The 19615-nt window shown below is 35.1% G+C and overlaps 1 protein-coding gene and 1 pseudogene across 1 annotated transcript; both read left to right on the forward strand.

Moving 5' to 3' along the window:
* The first annotated feature begins 13208 nt into the window (after positions 1 to 13208).
* LOC103423652 (putative receptor protein kinase ZmPK1) lies at positions 13209 to 15327 on the forward strand (annotated as a pseudogene).
* An 875-nt stretch (positions 15328 to 16202) lies between these two features.
* Positions 16203 to 17691, forward strand: LOC114824510 (uncharacterized). The gene is made up of 2 exons (XM_029101662.2): positions 16203 to 17178; positions 17498 to 17691. The coding sequence occupies exons 1-2, from the start codon at positions 16203 to 16205 to the stop codon at positions 17530 to 17532; spliced, it is 1011 nt and encodes a 336-aa protein (XP_028957495.2). The 3' UTR covers positions 17533 to 17691.
* The last annotated feature ends 1924 nt before the right edge of the window (positions 17692 to 19615 follow it).

The raw sequence follows: 19615 nt of genomic DNA on the forward strand, positions 1-19615 counted from the left end.
GCAGCACCCCTAACAATCGCCCATCGAGCTTGGAGATACCAAAACAACGCTCCACATCCTTTCTGCACCCCTCTTGACAGCTCGCAAAGTGTTTTTCCTTTGCACTTCGTGGACGTGGCACTGTTTTGACAAACGATGCCCACCTTGGGTAAATGCCGTCTGCTAAGTAGTATGGCCCGTCGTACATATGTCTGTTGACCCAGTACGTAACTTTTGGGGCATTTCATTGCAAGACATTGTTGAACACTGGGGATTTGGCAAGGACGTTGAGGTTATTTTGAGCTCTCGGAATCCCGAAAAAGGCGTGCCAAATCCATGTATCAAAAGATGCCACCGCCTCCAAAATGATACTTTTTGATCCTTTTATGTCCCTATAAGCGCCTTGCCATGCACTTGGACATTTTTTCCAGGTCCAGTGCATACAATCAATGCTTCCAATCATCCCAGGAAAACCTCACATCTCGCCCTTCTTCAGAAGCCTTTGCAAGTTCATTTCAGTAGGTTTCCGGAGGTACTCTGCAGTGTAGATAGTTTCGATTGCTCCGCAAAACCTCATCATGGACTCAAGAATGGTTGATTTTCCCATCCTCGTTATCTCATCCACTTGGTCTGCAGATGCTCCATATGCAAGCATCCGTAAGGCAGCAGTAATTTTTTGATAAGGAAGAAGACCCATAGCACCAAAAGCATCATTCTTTTGCACAAAGTAAGAATCATGGTTTCAAATAGCAATCATGATTTTGTTGAACAAATGTCGTTCCATTCTAAAACGATGTCTAAAGTACGTATCAGGGAATGCACTACTACTAACAAAATAATCGTCCAAGAGTTCCGTACCTCATTGTTGCATGCTTCTATCAAGGTTTCCGGAATGGCTGGGCCTGCAGATTTGACCCACTGCTTGGATGACTTGACGAGAATGTGAGGCTCTGCCAATTCTTGCTTCGTCATCTTTCCTTCTACGCTCCTCATCCTTTCCCTCTCAGTTTGGGCCATCTGGAGATTGAACATTCCTTTTGATTGGTTAAACAATTCTTCCTCTTGTTAATTGATTTCGCACATCATCCTTGAAGAAGAAGACATTGTAAAAATGAAGCAGAAACTATGAATAATGATAGAGATTTTGGTGAAGAAGGAAGCATAGACTATGAATAATGATAGAGATGTTGAGAAAATTGGTGTGAGAATTGTGAGGATGGATGGTGGATTATATGGAGGATTAAAAAAGGATTAGGTTGTAGATAATGCCACGTGGCATGCCGCCATTCGTTAAAAATCTGATAAATGAAAATCTATCCTCAAAGATTGTAAACAGATTATGACACGTGGCGCGACATGATTGGTTAATAATCTTATTGGAAATCCATCGCCAATAATTGTATTTTCGGATAATGACACGTGGTGCAATGAGAACGATTAAAAATCTTATCGGAAATCCATCACCAATAATTGTCTTTTTCGGATTATGACACGTGGCGCAACGAGAACGATTAAATTTTTTATCTGAAATTACAAATAAAATTATTTTGTATTATTTTATAACTTTTCGGATAATGACACGTGGCGCAACGTAAACGATTAAAAATCTTGTCTGAAATTACAAATAAAATTATTTTGTATTATTTTATATAAAAAAAATACTAATATTTTATTGCCTATTGCCAAGGCTATTGAAGTGCAACGGTGGAGATGCAAAAGGCGTTTACTGTTAATTAATGATAGTTACTGTTCACTGGGTGGATAACATAGTGTATTGCCTGGGAGGGGTTCCCACGCTAGAACTGCTCTTATGGTATGGTAAAGAATAAATACTACTTAAGTGTTTTATGTAACTGATGTAATTTTGATAAGAAAATCATTCATGTCAACAATCTGGGCTAGTAGACATACCATTTTTTTTTGTAGACTTTCATATTGTAATATAGAATGGATTGTAGAAACTGGTATTTTTTCACCTTTTTTGGACAAGAAATGGATTTGTGGTAATTTTTTTAAGTGTGATACCATGTTGCTGGAATTCTACAGAATAGTCTGTTTGTGATATTATTTTGATATATCTATGCAACTCATAAATTCATGCAATTTTAGTATGATATACATTGAGATGTTTATTTTAAATCTGGAAATTTTCACTAGCATTGGTTTGAAAATGAATTATTGGTGAATTTTTAATTTCTGGACCATACTGTAGAATTTATGCGGTTTCTGCAACACCTACCATTTCGATTTTATTTTTACCCCACTTTTAAGATTGCAAAATATGGAACTTTTGTGACAGTAAATTTATATGTCTGCTTCATTTCTGAAAATTTTCATGCATATTGGAGAAAAATTGAATATTTGGTGAATTATTTAGTCTCTGGTATGTACTGCAGAATTTTTCCGTTTCTGCAGCACATCCCATTTCTAATTTTCTTTTAGTACACTTGTAAAATCTCAAAAATTATGAAATTTTGGGAAAAAAACAGATTTGTTTGTTTACTTTATGTCTGAAAATTTCATGCATATCGGATGAACAATGAATATTTGGTGAATTTGTAATCTCAGGTCTGTACTGAACATTTTCTGTAGTTTCTACAACACCTCACTTTTCAAATTCATTTTTGGCTCGCTTATAAAATTAAAAAAAAATCATAAAATATTGCGAAATAGTATCCATATATGTCTAGTGTATACCTAAATTTGTTTCATGACAATCTAAAGAGAATTGAGTTTTTAGTGAATTTGCAAACTAAAGTAGTACTGCTGATTTTTGGTACTTCAAAACTAGTTTTGTTATGTGATATTGTTTTCACTTATTTGTGCACATCTATTTGTACCGATTATTATACAAGTTTATGGTTCCAATATGCCCTTATTTAATGCAAATTCTTAATAGTAATGACTCTTATTAGACAACATTGATTAAATTTTGATTTAAAGATGTATTGGTTTGTTTTGCTTAAACCAATGTTTTGTTTGGTCATCAATTCTGATTATGATGATAATTGTCTTTTGAGAGAAAATTGGAAAGTGGCATCAGTTTACTAATTGATCATTTTGGTCCCTATCAAATAACTGAATAACCATGTTTCTTCTTTCGTGAACTCTATTGTTCAATATCAATAACGACATATTTTTGTGTTTGATTGAAATTATTATTCTAAATTGGATTAAAATTATTGTTGAAAAAGTGATGTTATTGAGATATCAGTGTTTATTTTAATTGACTTTGTTTTAGAATTAAAATGTGAATATTGAGTTTGGATTCTCTTATTAGGTTTCATTTTAATTTATGACCTAATCTTTAACACATACGTGAGTCTTCTCTGATACACTAAAATAAAATTTATAGTCATTGGTATATCTAATCACTTGTCACGTTTAGATCGATTAATAATGTTGAGATATTGTTCCTTATATAAGCGTAATTTTAATACATATAGATTGGTTTATTTTGTCCAAACCAACTATTTTGCGACTCAACAAATTTGTTTAAGAAATTTTTATGTTTTGGGCATATTAAAATCTAATGAAATGAACCTTTAATTGACATAAGAAATGTTCATGTTTTGAGCATATTAAAGATTGTAAATTGATTTTATTTAAATTATGAATAAATCTGGAATTTTGGTAGAGCTTGGGAAATACTAATGGAGTTTTGCATACCTTGCAATGTGTCCCATTTGATTGTGATTTTGATACCTATTTGATTACGATTTTGATAGATTTTTCTAACTCCAAACTTTGTGAAAATTTGCCATGTTATATTATATAATGGATTGTATACACTATCTTTATAGATTCAATTAGCCTATATTTTGTTATATGAAAACCACTTTCTCTAGTGTTTAATCTTGCAATTTTGAGTGTTTGCCCAAGTGGGAGAAATAATGTATTATGGGCTTCACACTCATCAATTTTGCATGCTTTTAATGGTCATAAGTTTGGTAGATAAAACATATATTATCACACTTGTTTATATTTTATTTGTTATATATGCAACTAATATTGCAGGAAATTCAAGAAGGGTTAATGAGTATATTCTGCTCAAAAGTGTTTTGTTTATTAATTCTTGTTTGTTGTTCAAGAAATTGGACTTGTGATTTATATGTTATTGATGGATAATTAATCTGCTCAAAAGTGTTTTCTTATCCAGTACAACTATAAATCAATGTATAGTGCAGCATGGAATTGACAAGATTGTATATACTTCATATACTTAAAAGTGTTGAAGCTATATACGTTTGCCCTTGTATTTTATGTTTTAGCTATACAAACTTAATATAATTAGTTTCTGTCCAAAGATGATTATGGAATTATATGTTTTTGATGCAATATGAAAGCATTTAGTTAAAGTTTTCTATTTCTGTCAAATGTTAGATGGACAAAACTAACCAAATGATTTTGTATAGTTTTTCAGTCACAAAAGTCACTTCCCTACAAATATCTAGAATAAAGATGTTGAGCTCACAAATTTTATGTTCTAGATCCCATGACTAATGTTTTGCTAATGGGAGTATTTGAAAGGTATTTGTTTCATTTTGTAGACATTTACAAAGTTTTGTTTTACTCTCTTAATCAGTGAGAGTAATAATAATTTATCTATATAATTTTGTCTCTGTTAATCAGTGGGAGTAAGAGATGACCTTTTGTGTTAAAAATTTGAAGTGTTAGTGGCTGATACTTTAAGAGTAAATTTTGTTCATAAGTTTTAATAAGATGTCCTGATTTTGTAAACAATATGTCGTTTTTTGCTTGTTCTCTTATTATATTCTAAATTGACAGAAAAGTTGGATTTTGTTACCAACCTTGTTGAGTTCTTTTGTGAACTACTTTTGTACTGAAATATATTTTCATATTTTCAGTTCGACTATTGTGAGCTAATGTTTTGACTATTAGCTCTTGATATCATGACTTTGATAGTAATATAGTGCTTTGAGTTAAGTGTGCATGTGATCATGGAATGCAAGGAACTATCCAATGTGTGCCTTGGCCCTTGTTTTATTTGGATATGCACTTAGTGTCAAAGTGACATGTTACTTGAAAGGTATGATTGCATACTTTAGTGGACTCAAGTGATCCCCATATATATTTATCTCGTTGAGGTATTCTCATTGACATTCAAGTGGGAGAATGTAAAACCATTTTGTAAATGACAATGAATTATGCCGAGAATAATTGAGAGTTGACATGGCAATCAAGTTAATGAAATCTCTAGGACTCTCGGTGCTTTAAGAAAATAAACATATTGGAGTCCTAATTACATACATTCAATTATGGACCTTTATTTAGTAAATACAAGGAATAAGAGTCATGATGGGATTCTAATTGATTAGATATGATTTGGGTTGATATCCTTTCCGATAATAGGGAGGAATTGGTTGAAACCCTAGCTATATAACCTAAGAGCAATCCCTACTTCCATACCAACTAAAACTCATGAAAACTACAAGCCTATTTCAATAGTAGAGTTCATTGAGAGGTACTGGAAGTAGAAGACTACTTCTACTTTGTTCGCAAGGATCAATGACTTCATCTTCATAACCATCTCTTATGTATTCTACATATATATAAGTTTAATATAATTAGTTGATCTCTATTTTATATTGTTTTGATTTATTCATGATCCTAATGTCTTTTGTTGTGATTTCAGAATATGTCTTATAACCAATTCAAAAAAGAAAAAAAAAGAAAAGATGAACATTCTGCAAAATTTAATTTTCATGGAAAGAACGCAACCTTTAGTCCGGATCGGCACAAGACCATCTCCAACAACCCTAAAACATTTTCTGAAAACCGCCATGGAAAATGAGGCTTTGGAGCAGTGTATAAAGGGCTTCTAGACAATGAAAGAGTTGTAGCTGTGAAATAGTTAGTGCAAAGTAGAATATCAACTGTATCATTTGGTACGTAAACAATAGCAGCCACACATCCAAATTTATCGTACATAATAGGAGATTGTGAGAGGAGATCATGTGCAAGTTAGATTTACTTGTTTAGAGTTTGAGAAATCATGAGTCGATGTGAGAATGAATGAATATAGGATAAACAACTCTTCTCTAAACAACTTCACGCTATGGTGGTGTCCCGTCCAAAAAGTTAATGACACTGTCTTATTGGGTTGGGATATTAGACATCAGTAAACATGTTCCCAGTACTAAGTTGCTTTTCTCATATTTAGGGACATGCCATTCATTTATAAATTGGTTTTCCCCCTTATGTCTGGCAGGTCGATGAATTCATGCGCGACATGGAAAATGCCACAGTGTTTTACACAAAAGCTGTGCGTCTCTTAAGTCTTTCTTATGGTGGAAGCACCGTCCCGAATTCTCAACCCGCCGTTTTCCCTGACAAACTCTGACCAGTATAGGCTTCGAACTTCCATTGGTAATTTGGTATACTTAATAATAGGCAAGGTTACTCTTTTATTGAAAGATGTTGGAAGTTAGTGGAACTTGTTTAGTTCATTAGGTAACATGTATTTGTTTCATTTTTTGTCATTTAAAGAATGATGAAAATGTGCATATCCGTTTACCCCTTTGTGTTCTATTTGCTTATAACACTACCAGAATAACGTGTTAGGTGCAGGTAAGTCTCACCATCGTATTTTTGTTGACTTTAATGAGTTGTGAGTATTTGGACTTCCATTTGGAAGGTGATGGGCTTAAAAAAAAAAGAATCTTTTTCTGGTCGTTAGATAGAAAGACTCTGATACCATATAAAATTTAGAACACTAAGGTTTTCAGCTGAATTTGCATACCCATATATGGGTTGCTTGTATTTATATCAATGTACGGATTACAAAAGGGTTTTGAAGAACCCTATTTACACGTACAATTTGAATTTCAAATAATATAAAGCTATCAGACTTAACTAAGAAACATTCAAAAGAAACCTATACCTAACAGACTTATCCTTGGATAACGGTTGAACGTTAGAATATCCAACTGAAGAGTTCGAATTAGTGTTGGATTTGATAAGTCTGACTTGGTCTAACACGTTAGACTATGGAAATCCACCTAACCGGAATTGGATTCGCTCCGTATTTTAGTGTCCAAAGCCTGAGGATTATTAATCCATCTAGGCCGCTGATTGGTATGTAAAAGAAATCAGGAATGTTGGTTTGTGTGTGGTGGGCCAGAGAAATGAATTAAAAGAGACCGTTGGATTCAATTTGTGCGACCAAAATAAGTTGATCCTTAAGATCCAATTCCCACCTAGACTACCATTTGTGGGGACATGGTTAGGTCTTAGTACTGGTTTGATATTGAGGTTCTTTTATAAAAAGTGGGTATAAAAAAAAGTTGAGCTCAAAAAGGTGTTTGGTAAACACTTAAAAATAGCTTATTTTCACAGTTTTAGGTGAAAAAAAATTGAAAACGTGAAGCAGCAAAAATGAGCTTATTCTCACAGCACAACATAAACAATTTTTTTTTTTTTTCAAAGCACAGTAATACTAAACCAGCCCTTAGACTATGGAAATCAACCTAAACCACCATTTGTGGGGACAGGGTTAGGTCTTAGACTAGACTTGGCATTCGTGTCGTGTTTTCTGTGTTCATGTCGTTTTCGTGTCATACCCGATATCTTAACGGGTCGTGTCGTGTAACACCCGTTAAAATAAACGGGTAAAATGACCCGACCCGAAACCGACCCGATAATATTAACAGGTAATATGACCCGACCCGTTACCCGTTAAGGAAAATATATTTTAAACCAATAAATAATCAAATGAAAAACATAATACTAAATAAGTATATACATTCCATATTATCACATCCAAAACATAAAAACGCATTTTTGTTTTAAGTATATTTTCGCTTACCTAAAGTCTTTAATAGTTTTTTAATTAATGTAGAAGTGTAAAAAAATATAGAAAAATATATATAAACACTCGTAATGACAAGCTTTATAACTTTCATGAAGAGCTTAACTTCGAAATTCGCCACTATAATCATATAAATCATAGATCAAAATTTAACCGTTGATTGTTGTTTACATTTATGCTTCATTGTTCGCATCAAATTTCATTTTTTTAGATTTTCTTTTTTGAAAACATGATCTATTAGAGGGTGCAGGTAGATGAACTGTTTGGATCGTTGAAATTATATTTAGAGTTTTACGGTTAGTGAAAATATTGCTTGATGTTTATAAAGTTTCTACAAATTATATGACATTGACTCATATTTCAGTTAACTGTAAATATCGAAACGTGATATCATCTTCTTACATTCGCCAGATGATCATGCTTTCAAAAAATAAAATTTTAAAAATGAAATTCAGTCAAAAGAATAAAGTGTAAATAACAATTGACGGTTAAATAAATTTAAGGTTTCACTACTACAAAATTATCTATTGCTGGCGGTCCAAAAACTTTTTTCAACGATCCAACCGTCAAACTTATTTGTACACATTCCAAGATTGCATACGTAAAGAATGGTAAAAAACAAACATTCAGAGATTACGTAACAGAACAAAAGTTTTCGACGGTTATAACGAAAAATCACAATTTAACGGTTATTTTAGCTCCGATTTTGATGATTTTTTACAAATACACTCCTCGACCCTATACGAATGTAATGAATAAATTTGATCTTTAATTTAAAGTATTTACACTAGTGCATACCACAAAAACTTATTTTATACTTAATAGAAGTATAATATTAACTCTAAGTGTTTGTTTAATCTACCGTTTTGACGCAATATGCATTCTACGAAACTTTTTTCAACGATCCAACCGTCAAACATATTTGTACACATTTCGAGATCGCATACATAAAAAATCGTAAAAAACAAACATTCAGAGATTACGTAATGGAACAAAAGTTTTCGACGGTTATAAACGAAAAATCACAATTTAACGGTTATTTTATCTCTGATTTTGATGATTTTTTACAGATACACTCCTCGACCCTATAAGAATGTAATGAATAAATTTGATCTTTAATTTAAAGTATTTACACTAGTGGATACCACAAAAACTTATTTTATACTTAATAGAAGTATAGTATTAACTCTAAGTGTTTGTTTAATCTACTGTTTTGATGCAATATGCATTCTATAAAACTTTTTTCAACTATCCAACCGTCAAATTTATTTGTACACATTCCGAGATCGCATACGTAAAAAATCATAAAAAACAAACATTCAGAGATTACGTAACGGAACAAAAGTTTTCGACGGTTATAAACGAAAAATCACAATTTAACGGTTATTTTAGCTCTGATTTTGATGATTTTTTACAGATACACTCCTCGACCCTATAAGAATGTAATGAATAAATTTGATCTTTAATTTAAAGTATTTACACTAGTGGATACCACAAAAACTTATTTTATACTTAATAGAAGTATAATATTAACTCTAAGTGTTTGTTTAATCTACCGTTTTGACGCAATATGCATTCTACGAAACTTTTTTCAACGATCCAACCGTCAAACTTATTTGTACACATTCCGAGATCGCATACGTAAAAAATCGTAAAAAAAAAACATTAAGAGATTACGTAATGGAACAAAAGTTTTCGACGGTTATAAACGAAAAATCACAATTTAATGGTTATTTTATCTCCGATTTTGATGATTTTTTACAGATACACTCCTCGACCCTATAAGAATGTAATGAATAAATTTGATCTTTAATTTAAAGTATTTACACTAGTGGATACCACAAAAAACTTATTTTATACTTAATAAAAGTATAATATTAACTCTAAGTGTTTGTTTAATCTACTGTTTTGACGTAATATGCATTCTACAAAACTTTTTTCAATGATCCAACCGTCAAACTTATTTGTACACATTCCGAGATCGCATACGTAAAAAGTCATAAAAAACAAACATTCAGAGATTACGTAACGGAACAAAAGTTTTCGACGGTTATAAACGAAAAATCACAATTTAACGGTTATTTGAGTTTCGATTTTGATGATTTTTTACAGATACACTCCTCGACGCTATAAGAATGTAATGAATAAATTTGATCTTTAATTTAAAGCATTTACATTTTTTTATATATGTATATATATATTTTTACATTTTTTACACTTTTACAATAATTATTATTAATTTTGCCCTCAAATAAAAAACATTATTCATGAGGGTTTGAAGGATTTTAAAAATCTAAACAATAATATAAGTGTAACAATTATCTATTCGTAGAGGAATAATGATAAATCACGAGTGTTTATATATTCTTTCACATTTTTCATACTTGTATGTATGTCTTCTTAGTTCTTGCATATACAAATACTATACCAGTATATTTTAATTTTGAACAAGAATATGTTATGTAAAATTTATCCTAGTAATGATAATAAGAAAGTCTCATAATAAAAAAAAATAATGACTAAAACTTTTTTTTTAATTTTTTTATAATTTATATAGAACAATAATACAAAACTATATATTTAATATAGAATATATTGTATATATTAATATGACTATTGTATTTTATAATAAATCTTTTAGTAATTAAACTTTAAAATTATTAAAATAATTTTTTTTAACGGGTCGAAACGGGTTACCCACGTGTTACCCGCGTGTATACCTGTTAAGAACCCGTTATTAGCGGGTTCTTAACGGGTCACCCGATAGTGACCCGATAAGTTATCGTGTTAACCCGAAACCCGTTATTTTCGTGTCGTTTTCGTGTCGTGTCACCGTATCGTGTCAAAAACTGCCATGTCTATCTTAGACTATGGAAATCAACCTAAACCACCATTTGTGGTACATAGTTAGGTTCTTGTGGAAAATTGACGGAAAGTCTTTGGGCAATAAAATTCAAGGTCAACCCTTTAACACAATAATTACCATTTTAAATGCTTTCAATACAGGAAATATTATTCTTTTTCAGTTGTAAGTAAAAGGTTTTACGTTCAATTCTCATCAAAGCGAATTTGCACCACATTATTGCTAACTCATTGTGAGACTTATCCCACACTCTCATCCTATTAATATAAATTATACCATTTGTTAAAAAAAAATATAATGAATAGTTCTATTCAGACTAATCACTCTTATGAAACGAAGTCTTACGAATCTTTCAGGTGCTTTTGCACTCAAACTATTATTAACCAATATCAGTTGAAGAACTATGAAGAACAATTTCTAGAGAGAGAGAGAGAGAGAGAGAGATTGAGAGATCAGGAAGAGAGAGAGAATAGAGCAATGAACTTTCTTTGTTAATTAGTAAGTAATGCAGTATACACTGCTATTTATACACAACAATCTTAACTAACTAACCATCACATCCTCTAATCTAATGCGAAGTGTAACAATCATATAATACTCTAACATCCCCTCTCAATCTCTTGCTTTGATAAACCAAGCATGAGATTGTTACAATGAGTATGAAATAGAGGAGCACTTAAACCTTTGGTCAATATATCTGCAAATTGTTCTCTGGAGGACACAAACTACACAAATAGTTGTTGTTTTGCCACTCTTTCCTGAACAAATGAACATCGATTTCAATATGTTTGGCCTTGTGATGCTGAACTGGATTGAAGGATGGAGCAATGGCAAATAAGTTATCACAAAAGTGCATAGGTTTCTTAGCAATAGGAACCTTCATAAACACTAGTAATTGTTTGATCCAGTCAAGTTCTGCAGAAGTGGTCGACAAGGAACGATATTCTGCTTCAGTGGAGGATTTGGAAACAATTTGTTGTTTCTTAGAGGACCAAGACACAAGATTGGAACAAAGAAACACAACCAAACCAGTAGTGGACTGTCAATCATTTGGATCTCTTGCCCAGTCAGCATCACTAAATGCTATTAAGTTCAAGTTTCCTCAATTATAACTAATGCCTAATTGCATTGTGCCCTTCAAGGACCTGAGAATCCTCTTCACAGCTATGAAATGTGCCACCATTAGAGTTTGCATGAATTGACAAACCTGATGCACAGAAAATGCAATATTAGGTTCGGTGAAGGTCAGCTATTGCAATGCTCCTACAATACTTCGATATAAGGTGGGGTTCCTATAAGGCTGACCATCATCTTTAAGCAATCTGTGATAAGGAACGCAAGGAATATCACAAGCTTTGGCTTCAGTCATTTCTATTTTGACTAGTAGATCTTGGACATACTTAGATTATGACAAAAAACAATCTAGTTTTGGTATGTGAAATTTGGATTCCCAGAAAATAATGCAAGTCCCCTAAGTCTTTGATCTCAAACTCAACTGTGAGAGAGTGAATAACCTCCTGAATTACACTGATAACACTACCATTAATTATGATATCATCAACATACACCAATAAGATGACAATTCCATAATCCACTTGTTTCATAAATAAAGATGAATCATAGTATGTATTTTGAAACCCTAATTTAGGTAAAAAGGAAGTAAACCTGTCATTCTAGGCTTGGGGAGCTTGTTTTAACCCATATAGGGATTTATGAAGTTTGCAAACCAAAGTTGGATGATTAGGATCCTCAAATCCAGGAGGTTGAGCCACGTACACCTCTTCTTGGAGAATGCCATGCAAAAATGCATTCTTGACATCTAATTGTCTTAACTTCCAACCAAAATTTGCTGCAAGTACCAATACAATCCGCACTGTAGTGGGCTTAACTACAGGACTAAAAGTTTCCCTATAATCTTGACCTGGTTCTTGACTGAACCATTTAGTAACTAATTGAGCTTTGTGTCAAGCAATAGACCCATCTGCATGTTTTTTTATCTTAAAAATCCACTTACATCCCACCAGATTCTTGTTGGGAGGTAATGGCACCAAACTCCATGTCCCCTGAGAATGAAGAGCATCTACTTCTTCTTTCATAGCGGTCAACCAAACAGGTACTTTTAAAGCAGTTTTGTAAGTGGCAGGCTCAACTAAGGATAAATCAACACCCCCAGACTCTTGTAGAGTTGTTAGAAAAACCTTTTTCTTCACAATGCCACTTTTACTTCGAGTTTGCATTGGATGCAGATTCATAGGAGGAATCTTAATAACTATTGGCATGGATTCAGATTGAAAAAATTCAATCGGTGACAAAGTGTTAGTTGACATGTCTTGCATCAGATATAGGTACCACAGAGACTGATTAAAAAGATGTAGATGTGCCAGCAATGGACAGATGTGAAAAAGATGTAGATGTGCCAGCAATGGACAGATGTGATGTAGTAGGTGGTGAAGATGATGAATCTGATGGTGTTGATAATACAAGTTTTATATTATAATTTGGATTAAGTCATGCTTTGTCACGAGGTCATAGGCCATGGTATTAACGGACGTCGATGGAACATCTGTCTGGGAGACCACCGCGAACTCCACCAGCTCCAGAGTTGAAACGACCGTGCTTATGGATTCTGGCAACCTTGTCTTGAGAGACAAGCAAGGTAAAGTTCTGTGGCAGATTTTTGATTTTCCAACTCACATTTTTCTTCCAAACCAACCCTTAACAAAGAGCAAGAAGATGATATCTACTTTGGGAAAAAGCACTTTTGGGACTGGCTATTTCAGCTTTTCTTTCGACAATGACAATGTCTTGAAGTTCATGTTCGACGACCCTGACACTTACTGGCCTGATCCTGATTACACTGTTTTCGTGAGTGGCCTGATTCTCCAGTGATAAACTGCAATTCGGAGCTTTCGACGCAGGTTCAAGTGCGAAAACGCGGTTGACGATGGACTATGATCGAAACCTCAAGCTTTATAGCCTCGAAAGTGTGACAGGGTTGTGGGTGGTCACCTGGGAAGCCGATAGAGCTGTGTAAGGTGCATGGGATTTGTATTAATACAACGCATCCGAAATGCTCGTGCCCTCCTGGCTACGAAGTAGCTGACACAAGTGACTGGAAAAAGGGTTGCAAGCGTATGTTTAATCGTTTGCGGTCCCAGCAAGTGAAATTCGTGCAGATTAAGCAAATGGATTTCTACGGTTATTATCTCAATTATAGCGAACCCATCTCGTTCAAAAATTGCAATAATCTCTACTTGGATGATTTATGGTGCGAAGCATTTAGTTATAGGAAAACAGGAGAAGGGAAATGTTATACAAATAGTGCACTTTTCAAATGGCACATGTCTCCGAATTTTCCAGGAAGTATATATATAAGACTGCCTCTGAGTGTGGAAACATCTCTACCTATCAATCTTAAGGCCTCGAATACATGCAGGAAGAATGTGATAATGATTGTAGTGGGTTCTTATTCGATGTATGTAAGTACCGCCATAAGGGTAAGATGGGTGTATTTGTATAACTTTGCTTTTGCAGTTGGTGCACTTGAAGTTCTTTTCATAGCTTTGGCCTGCTGGCTACGTTTCCGAAGGCACAATGCAACAGCTCCAACGGAAGATGGGATATCACGTAATTTCGAGTCAGTTTAGAAAGTTTCGCTATGCTGAGCTCAAGAAAGCAACCAAAAACTTCAAGGAAGAGCTTGGAAGAGGGATCTCTAGTGATGTGTACAAGGGCGTTCTGGCGGACGAAAGAGTGGTGGCCGTGAAGAAACTGGCGAACATATATATATATATATATATATATATATATCAAGAGGAAGGGGAAGGTGTGTTTTGGGCAGAAGTTAGCACAATTGGGAAAATTAATCACATGAACCTAGTGAGAATTTGGGGATTTTGTTTCGATAATAAGCACAAACTCCTCATCTCTAAGTGCATCCAAAATGGCTCATTGGACAAGCACCTGTTCCCCCCAAATTTCCTTGGATGGCAAGAAAGATTTAAAGTTGCAATGGGAATAGCAAAGGGTTTAGCCTATCTTCATCATGAGTGTCTAAAATAGGTTATCCATTGCGACGTGAAGCCCGAGAACATACTCCAAGACAGAATTTTCGAGCTAAAGATTGCAGATTTTGGGCTAGCAAAGTTAACCCAGAGAGGCAACCGGAGCTCATTGTTTTCTCAAATTCGAAGAACGAAAGGGTCTATGGCTCCCGAGTGGGCTCTAAACCATCCAATCACTGCAAAAGTGGATGTTTATGGTTATGGAGTGGTAATTCTAGAGATAGTTAAGGGCATTCGCCTTTCAAGTTGGGCAGTTGAAGACACTGATGATCAAGAGTCGGAGTTGACAAGGTTCGTGAGGGTAGCCAAGAGGAAAATTCATTCTGGGAAGGATCTGTGGATCAAGCATGTGATGGATCAAAGGCTGCAAGGGCAGTTCAGTAGGATCCAAGTAGCAAAGATGGTTAAGATTGGGATTTCCTGTGTGGAGGAAGAGGAGCAAAAGACCAACCATGGATTCAGTAGTAAATTTTTTACTAGAATGTGAAGGTGAATCCTCTGTTGCTTGTGAAGGTGAATCTGCTATTGCATTTGAAAGTGAATCAGGTGTTGCATGCGAAGGTAAATCTGCTGTTGCACACAAGTGTTAAGAGAGATGAATATGTAAAAATTTGCTTATCTAAAAGTCTACTTTAACTGCGTCTTTTGTAAAAATAAGTGATGCTATTAAATTTCTAACTCTTTTATTACAAGCGATAGTTCGAATTACTCGGAACTACTCTAATCTATGGGAAAGAGGAATTGAACTCGATTGCAAGGGGCAAACATACTGCCATGGCTACTGCCTAACCCAAAAGAAAAATCAACGATGTCTCAGATTTGTGCATGTTTTACTATACATATTGTGCAAAGCATCATTTTTTAAATAATTAAGATTGCACTCTGCTACTTGAATAAATTGAGTTTAGAAAGTGTCAACTAAAAGCAGCCATGAGTATTGGATGACTAGTGAAGTTAGGCTAGTCAACTTTCTTTATGTAAATTAGGCAAGTTAGGTAAGTTAGGCAAGTTAGGCAAGTTAGGCAAAGTTAGGTTTTATGTTTTCTTTCTTTCCCTATACATATGTTCATCTTGTAATGAGAAAATCATCAAATAAATCAAGGAATTAACTCTATTTTGGCATGGTATCAGAGCCATTCTGATCCAAAAAGAGTTTCTATTCTGATTCACTTACTGGCACTACTGCCATCTACCCAATAAGACCTGCTATTCTGCAGGTCTTCTACTTTCATACCAATCCAATCTTACTCTTTTTCATTTGGCCATATCTGCCAACATTATTACCCATATCCAGATTGTTAACCATACATATTCCGCTGCATCTTTTCCCATATTCTTCCCATTTGCAGTATCTCTGCAAAACCCAGAAATCTTTCCACACAAAAAATATACTACCCAATACCCCATAAACCATACCCGTTGGAATCACCCAACAAATTTACCCATAACCTCTGAGGCAGTAATAATGGGTGACTCCAAGACCACTGTTTCAGCTACTGTTACTCAAAGTGATATGTCTCTACATATCACCCCAGACAAGTTGGATGGGTCCAACTATTCCTCATGGTCCCAAAGTGTCCGCATCTACATCACTGGCAGAGGTAAATGGTCTTATGTCAGTGGAACAAAAATGGCACCAGCAGAAGCTGATGCATTGTATGCTATATGGGAGGAAGAAAATGCCATGGTTCAATCTTGGTTACTCAACTCCATGACCAGAGATGTACGGGCCATTTTTCTCCGACTTTCTACTGCAAAAGATGTTTGGGATGCTGTTACCCAAACTTACTCAATTGAAAAAGATGCATCAAAGTTATACGAACTTCGCCGTCAAGCACTGGCGACTCGCCAGAATGGAGAACCTTTATCTGCATATTATGGTAAACTTCAGCAAACATGGCAAGAAATTGATTTCTTGCGTCCTGGAAAATTGAAGTGCGCTGATGATATTGCTACCCGAGAGACAGAAATTTCGGAAGAAAGATTGTATGATTTTCTGGCTGGTCTTGATCCTCATTTAGATCATGTTCGCAGTCAAGTTTTGACTCAAACAACTCTGCCTTCTGTTCGTGCTGCTTATGCTCTTGTGAATGCTGAAGCAAGTAGGAAAACCATTATGTTGGTTGGCCCACAAGTGGAAGGATCCGCCATGGTAACTGCTCCGTCTCGATTTCCCCGTGGAGTCTCCAATTCTCGATTAGGTGGATCCAAAATTACTGATACAAGGAAGTGTACTTATTGTGACAAGGATAAACATACTAGAGACACTTGCTTCAAGCTGCATGGATATCCTGATTGGTGGGTTCAAAAGAAGGAAAATCAAAAGAAAGGCATTGGTGGATCACAAGCACACCTGACACCAAAGCCTTCCATACCTCAGGTGGATCAATCTGCTCACTTAGTTTCTCCTACTACTGCTTCTACTTCCTTAGTCGATGCAGGTAACTTTGGTTTTGCCTTGAACATTACAATTGTTCCTCCCAATAAACCTTGGATCATTGATTCAGGGGCTTCTGACCACATGACCAATGACTCTACATGGTTTGTTTCTCACACTACTCCACCTTTAAATACCGTTAAAGTTGCTAATGGTATTTCTACTCCAGTGCTTGGAGCAGGCTCCATCTCATTAACACCAGGCTTATCTCTCTCATCTGTTTTACATGTTCCTAATCTTTCTCACAATTTGCTTTCCATTGGTAAACTTACAAATCAACTAAACTGTCTTGCCATCTTTTCTCCTACCCATTGTTGGTTCAGGATATTCGAACGAAAGCATTGATTGGTCATGGTAGAGAGAGGGGAGGTCTATACTACTTGGACTTACCACCAGATTGTGAGAAGACAAGTTACAGTTGTCAAGTGGAGGCCAAACAATTTGAAGCTTCTGAAAAAATTTGGTTATGGCACAAAAGATTGGGACACCCTTCCTTTCGGTACCTGCAATATCTATTCCCTTCTTTATTTTCTAAAGTCAAAGGTTTCTGATTTCCATTGTGAAACTTGCATTCTTTCTAAAAATCATCGTGTCTCATTTCCTTTAAGTTCCCATAAAAGTAATGTTCCTTTCTCTTTTATTCATTCTGATGTTTGGGGACCATTTCATATTCCTACTTATACTGGTGCTAAATACTTTGTCTCTTTCATTGATGACTGCACTCGAGTTTCTTGGGTATACTTACTAAAAAATAAGAGTGAGGTTATGACTATTTTTCCAATCTTTCATCAAATGATTCAAACCCAATTTCATGCTAAAATTCAAGTTGTTCGATCTGACAATGGGAAAGAATATTTGAATTATGGACTTGGAACAATTTTTCAACAACACGGTATCATTCATCAAACATCTTGTCCACATACTCCTCAACAGAATCCACATACTCCTCAACAGAACGGTATAGCAGAACGTAAAAATCGTCATCTCTTGGATGTGGCTCGCTCTTTATGTTCTGCTATGCACGTTCCTAAACATTTTTGGGGTGATGCCATTCACACAGCTGTTTTTCTTATCAATCGCATGCCATCACGTGTTCTCCAATTTCAAACACCTATCCAGACCCTTTCCCAATATCATTCTCTTCCTTCACTCCTTCATATTCCTCCAAAAGTGTTTGGTTGTGTCTGCTATGTTCACGTCCCCATGCAAAATCGTGATAAGTTGGATCCTAGAGCCATCAAATGTGTGTTTATTGGCTATTCTGCTACTCAGAAAGGGTATCGATGTTACTATCCTCCCACTGGGAAATTTTTTGTCTCTATGGATGTTACCTTTCGGGAACACGAGGCATTTTTTTCAAAAGAAGATTTGGCCACTTCTCTTCAGGGGGAGATATGGAGTAAGGAGGAAGAGAAGTTGCCGCTTGACATTGGTGGTATGCATTTTTTAGATGAACACTTGTCTGATGTCGGTGATGGTGCAAATTTGCCTAATGATGAGGCACAAGGTGAAAAAATATTGAAGGTGTATGAGAGGACAAGAAAAAAGGGAGATAAAGAAAAAAAGGATGATGAGATAGACCACCCACAGACAGATCCCCACATTGACCAACTCTCTGACCAATCAGCTGCTACTCGTACGAATTATCCTGAGGTAACCACTCATTCTCCCTCTCTTCAGCCTACTATATTTGATGAGTCCAATCATGAGATTTCATTAAGTGATGATCCAAATGATTCAAATGAACCACATCATGAGTCTCAGGGTTCTCGTTATCCTATTCGAGAAAATCGAGGGATACCCCTTGTTCGTTATGGTCATTCTTCTACAAAGGGTATTCAATACCCTATATCTAATTTTGTTTCATCTCATCGCTTGTCAGACTCTTATATATCTTTTGCAAACCAATTGTCATCAGTCTCAGTTCCTAATAAGTTACAGGATGCTCTTAAAGATCCAAAATGGAAAAAGGCTATGATTGAAGAGATGGAAGCGCTTCGAAAAAACTCCACTTGGGAACTGGTTGCACTTCCTGAAGGCAAGAAACCTGTTGGGTGTAGATGGGTGTTCACAGTAAAGCATAAAGCTGATGGTTCAGTGGAAAGGTACAAGGCTAGACTGGTAGCCAAAGGTTATACTCAAACCTATGGCATTGATTATCAGGAGACATTTGCTCCGGTAGCAAAGATCAACACTATCAGGGTTCTTGTGTCATTGGCAGCAAATCTAGGGTGGCCTCTACGACAGTTTGATGTAAAAAATGCATTTTTACATGGAGACTTGGATGAAGAGGTATACATGGATCTTCCTCCAGGATTCACCACCACTTGCGATATTGGCAAAGTATGCAGGTTAAGAAAGTCCTTGTATGGATTGAAACAATCACCAAGGGCATGGTTTGGCAGGTTCGCTCAATCAATGAGAAGTTATGGGTTCAAGCA

Source organism: Malus domestica, chromosome 04, assembly GCF_042453785.1.
Source record: "Malus domestica chromosome 04, GDT2T_hap1".
NCBI lineage: Eukaryota > Viridiplantae > Streptophyta > Magnoliopsida > Rosales > Rosaceae > Malus > Malus domestica.

Coding starts and splice junctions, on each gene's coding strand:
- LOC114824510 (XM_029101662.2), top strand. CDS start 16,203: ATGGGTGACTCCAAGACCACTGTTTCAGCTACTGTTACTCAAAGTGAT. Junction 17,179..17,497: donor TACTTCCTTAGTCGATGCAG/GTAACTTTGGTT, acceptor TTGTTGGTTCAG/GATATTCGAACGAAAGCATT.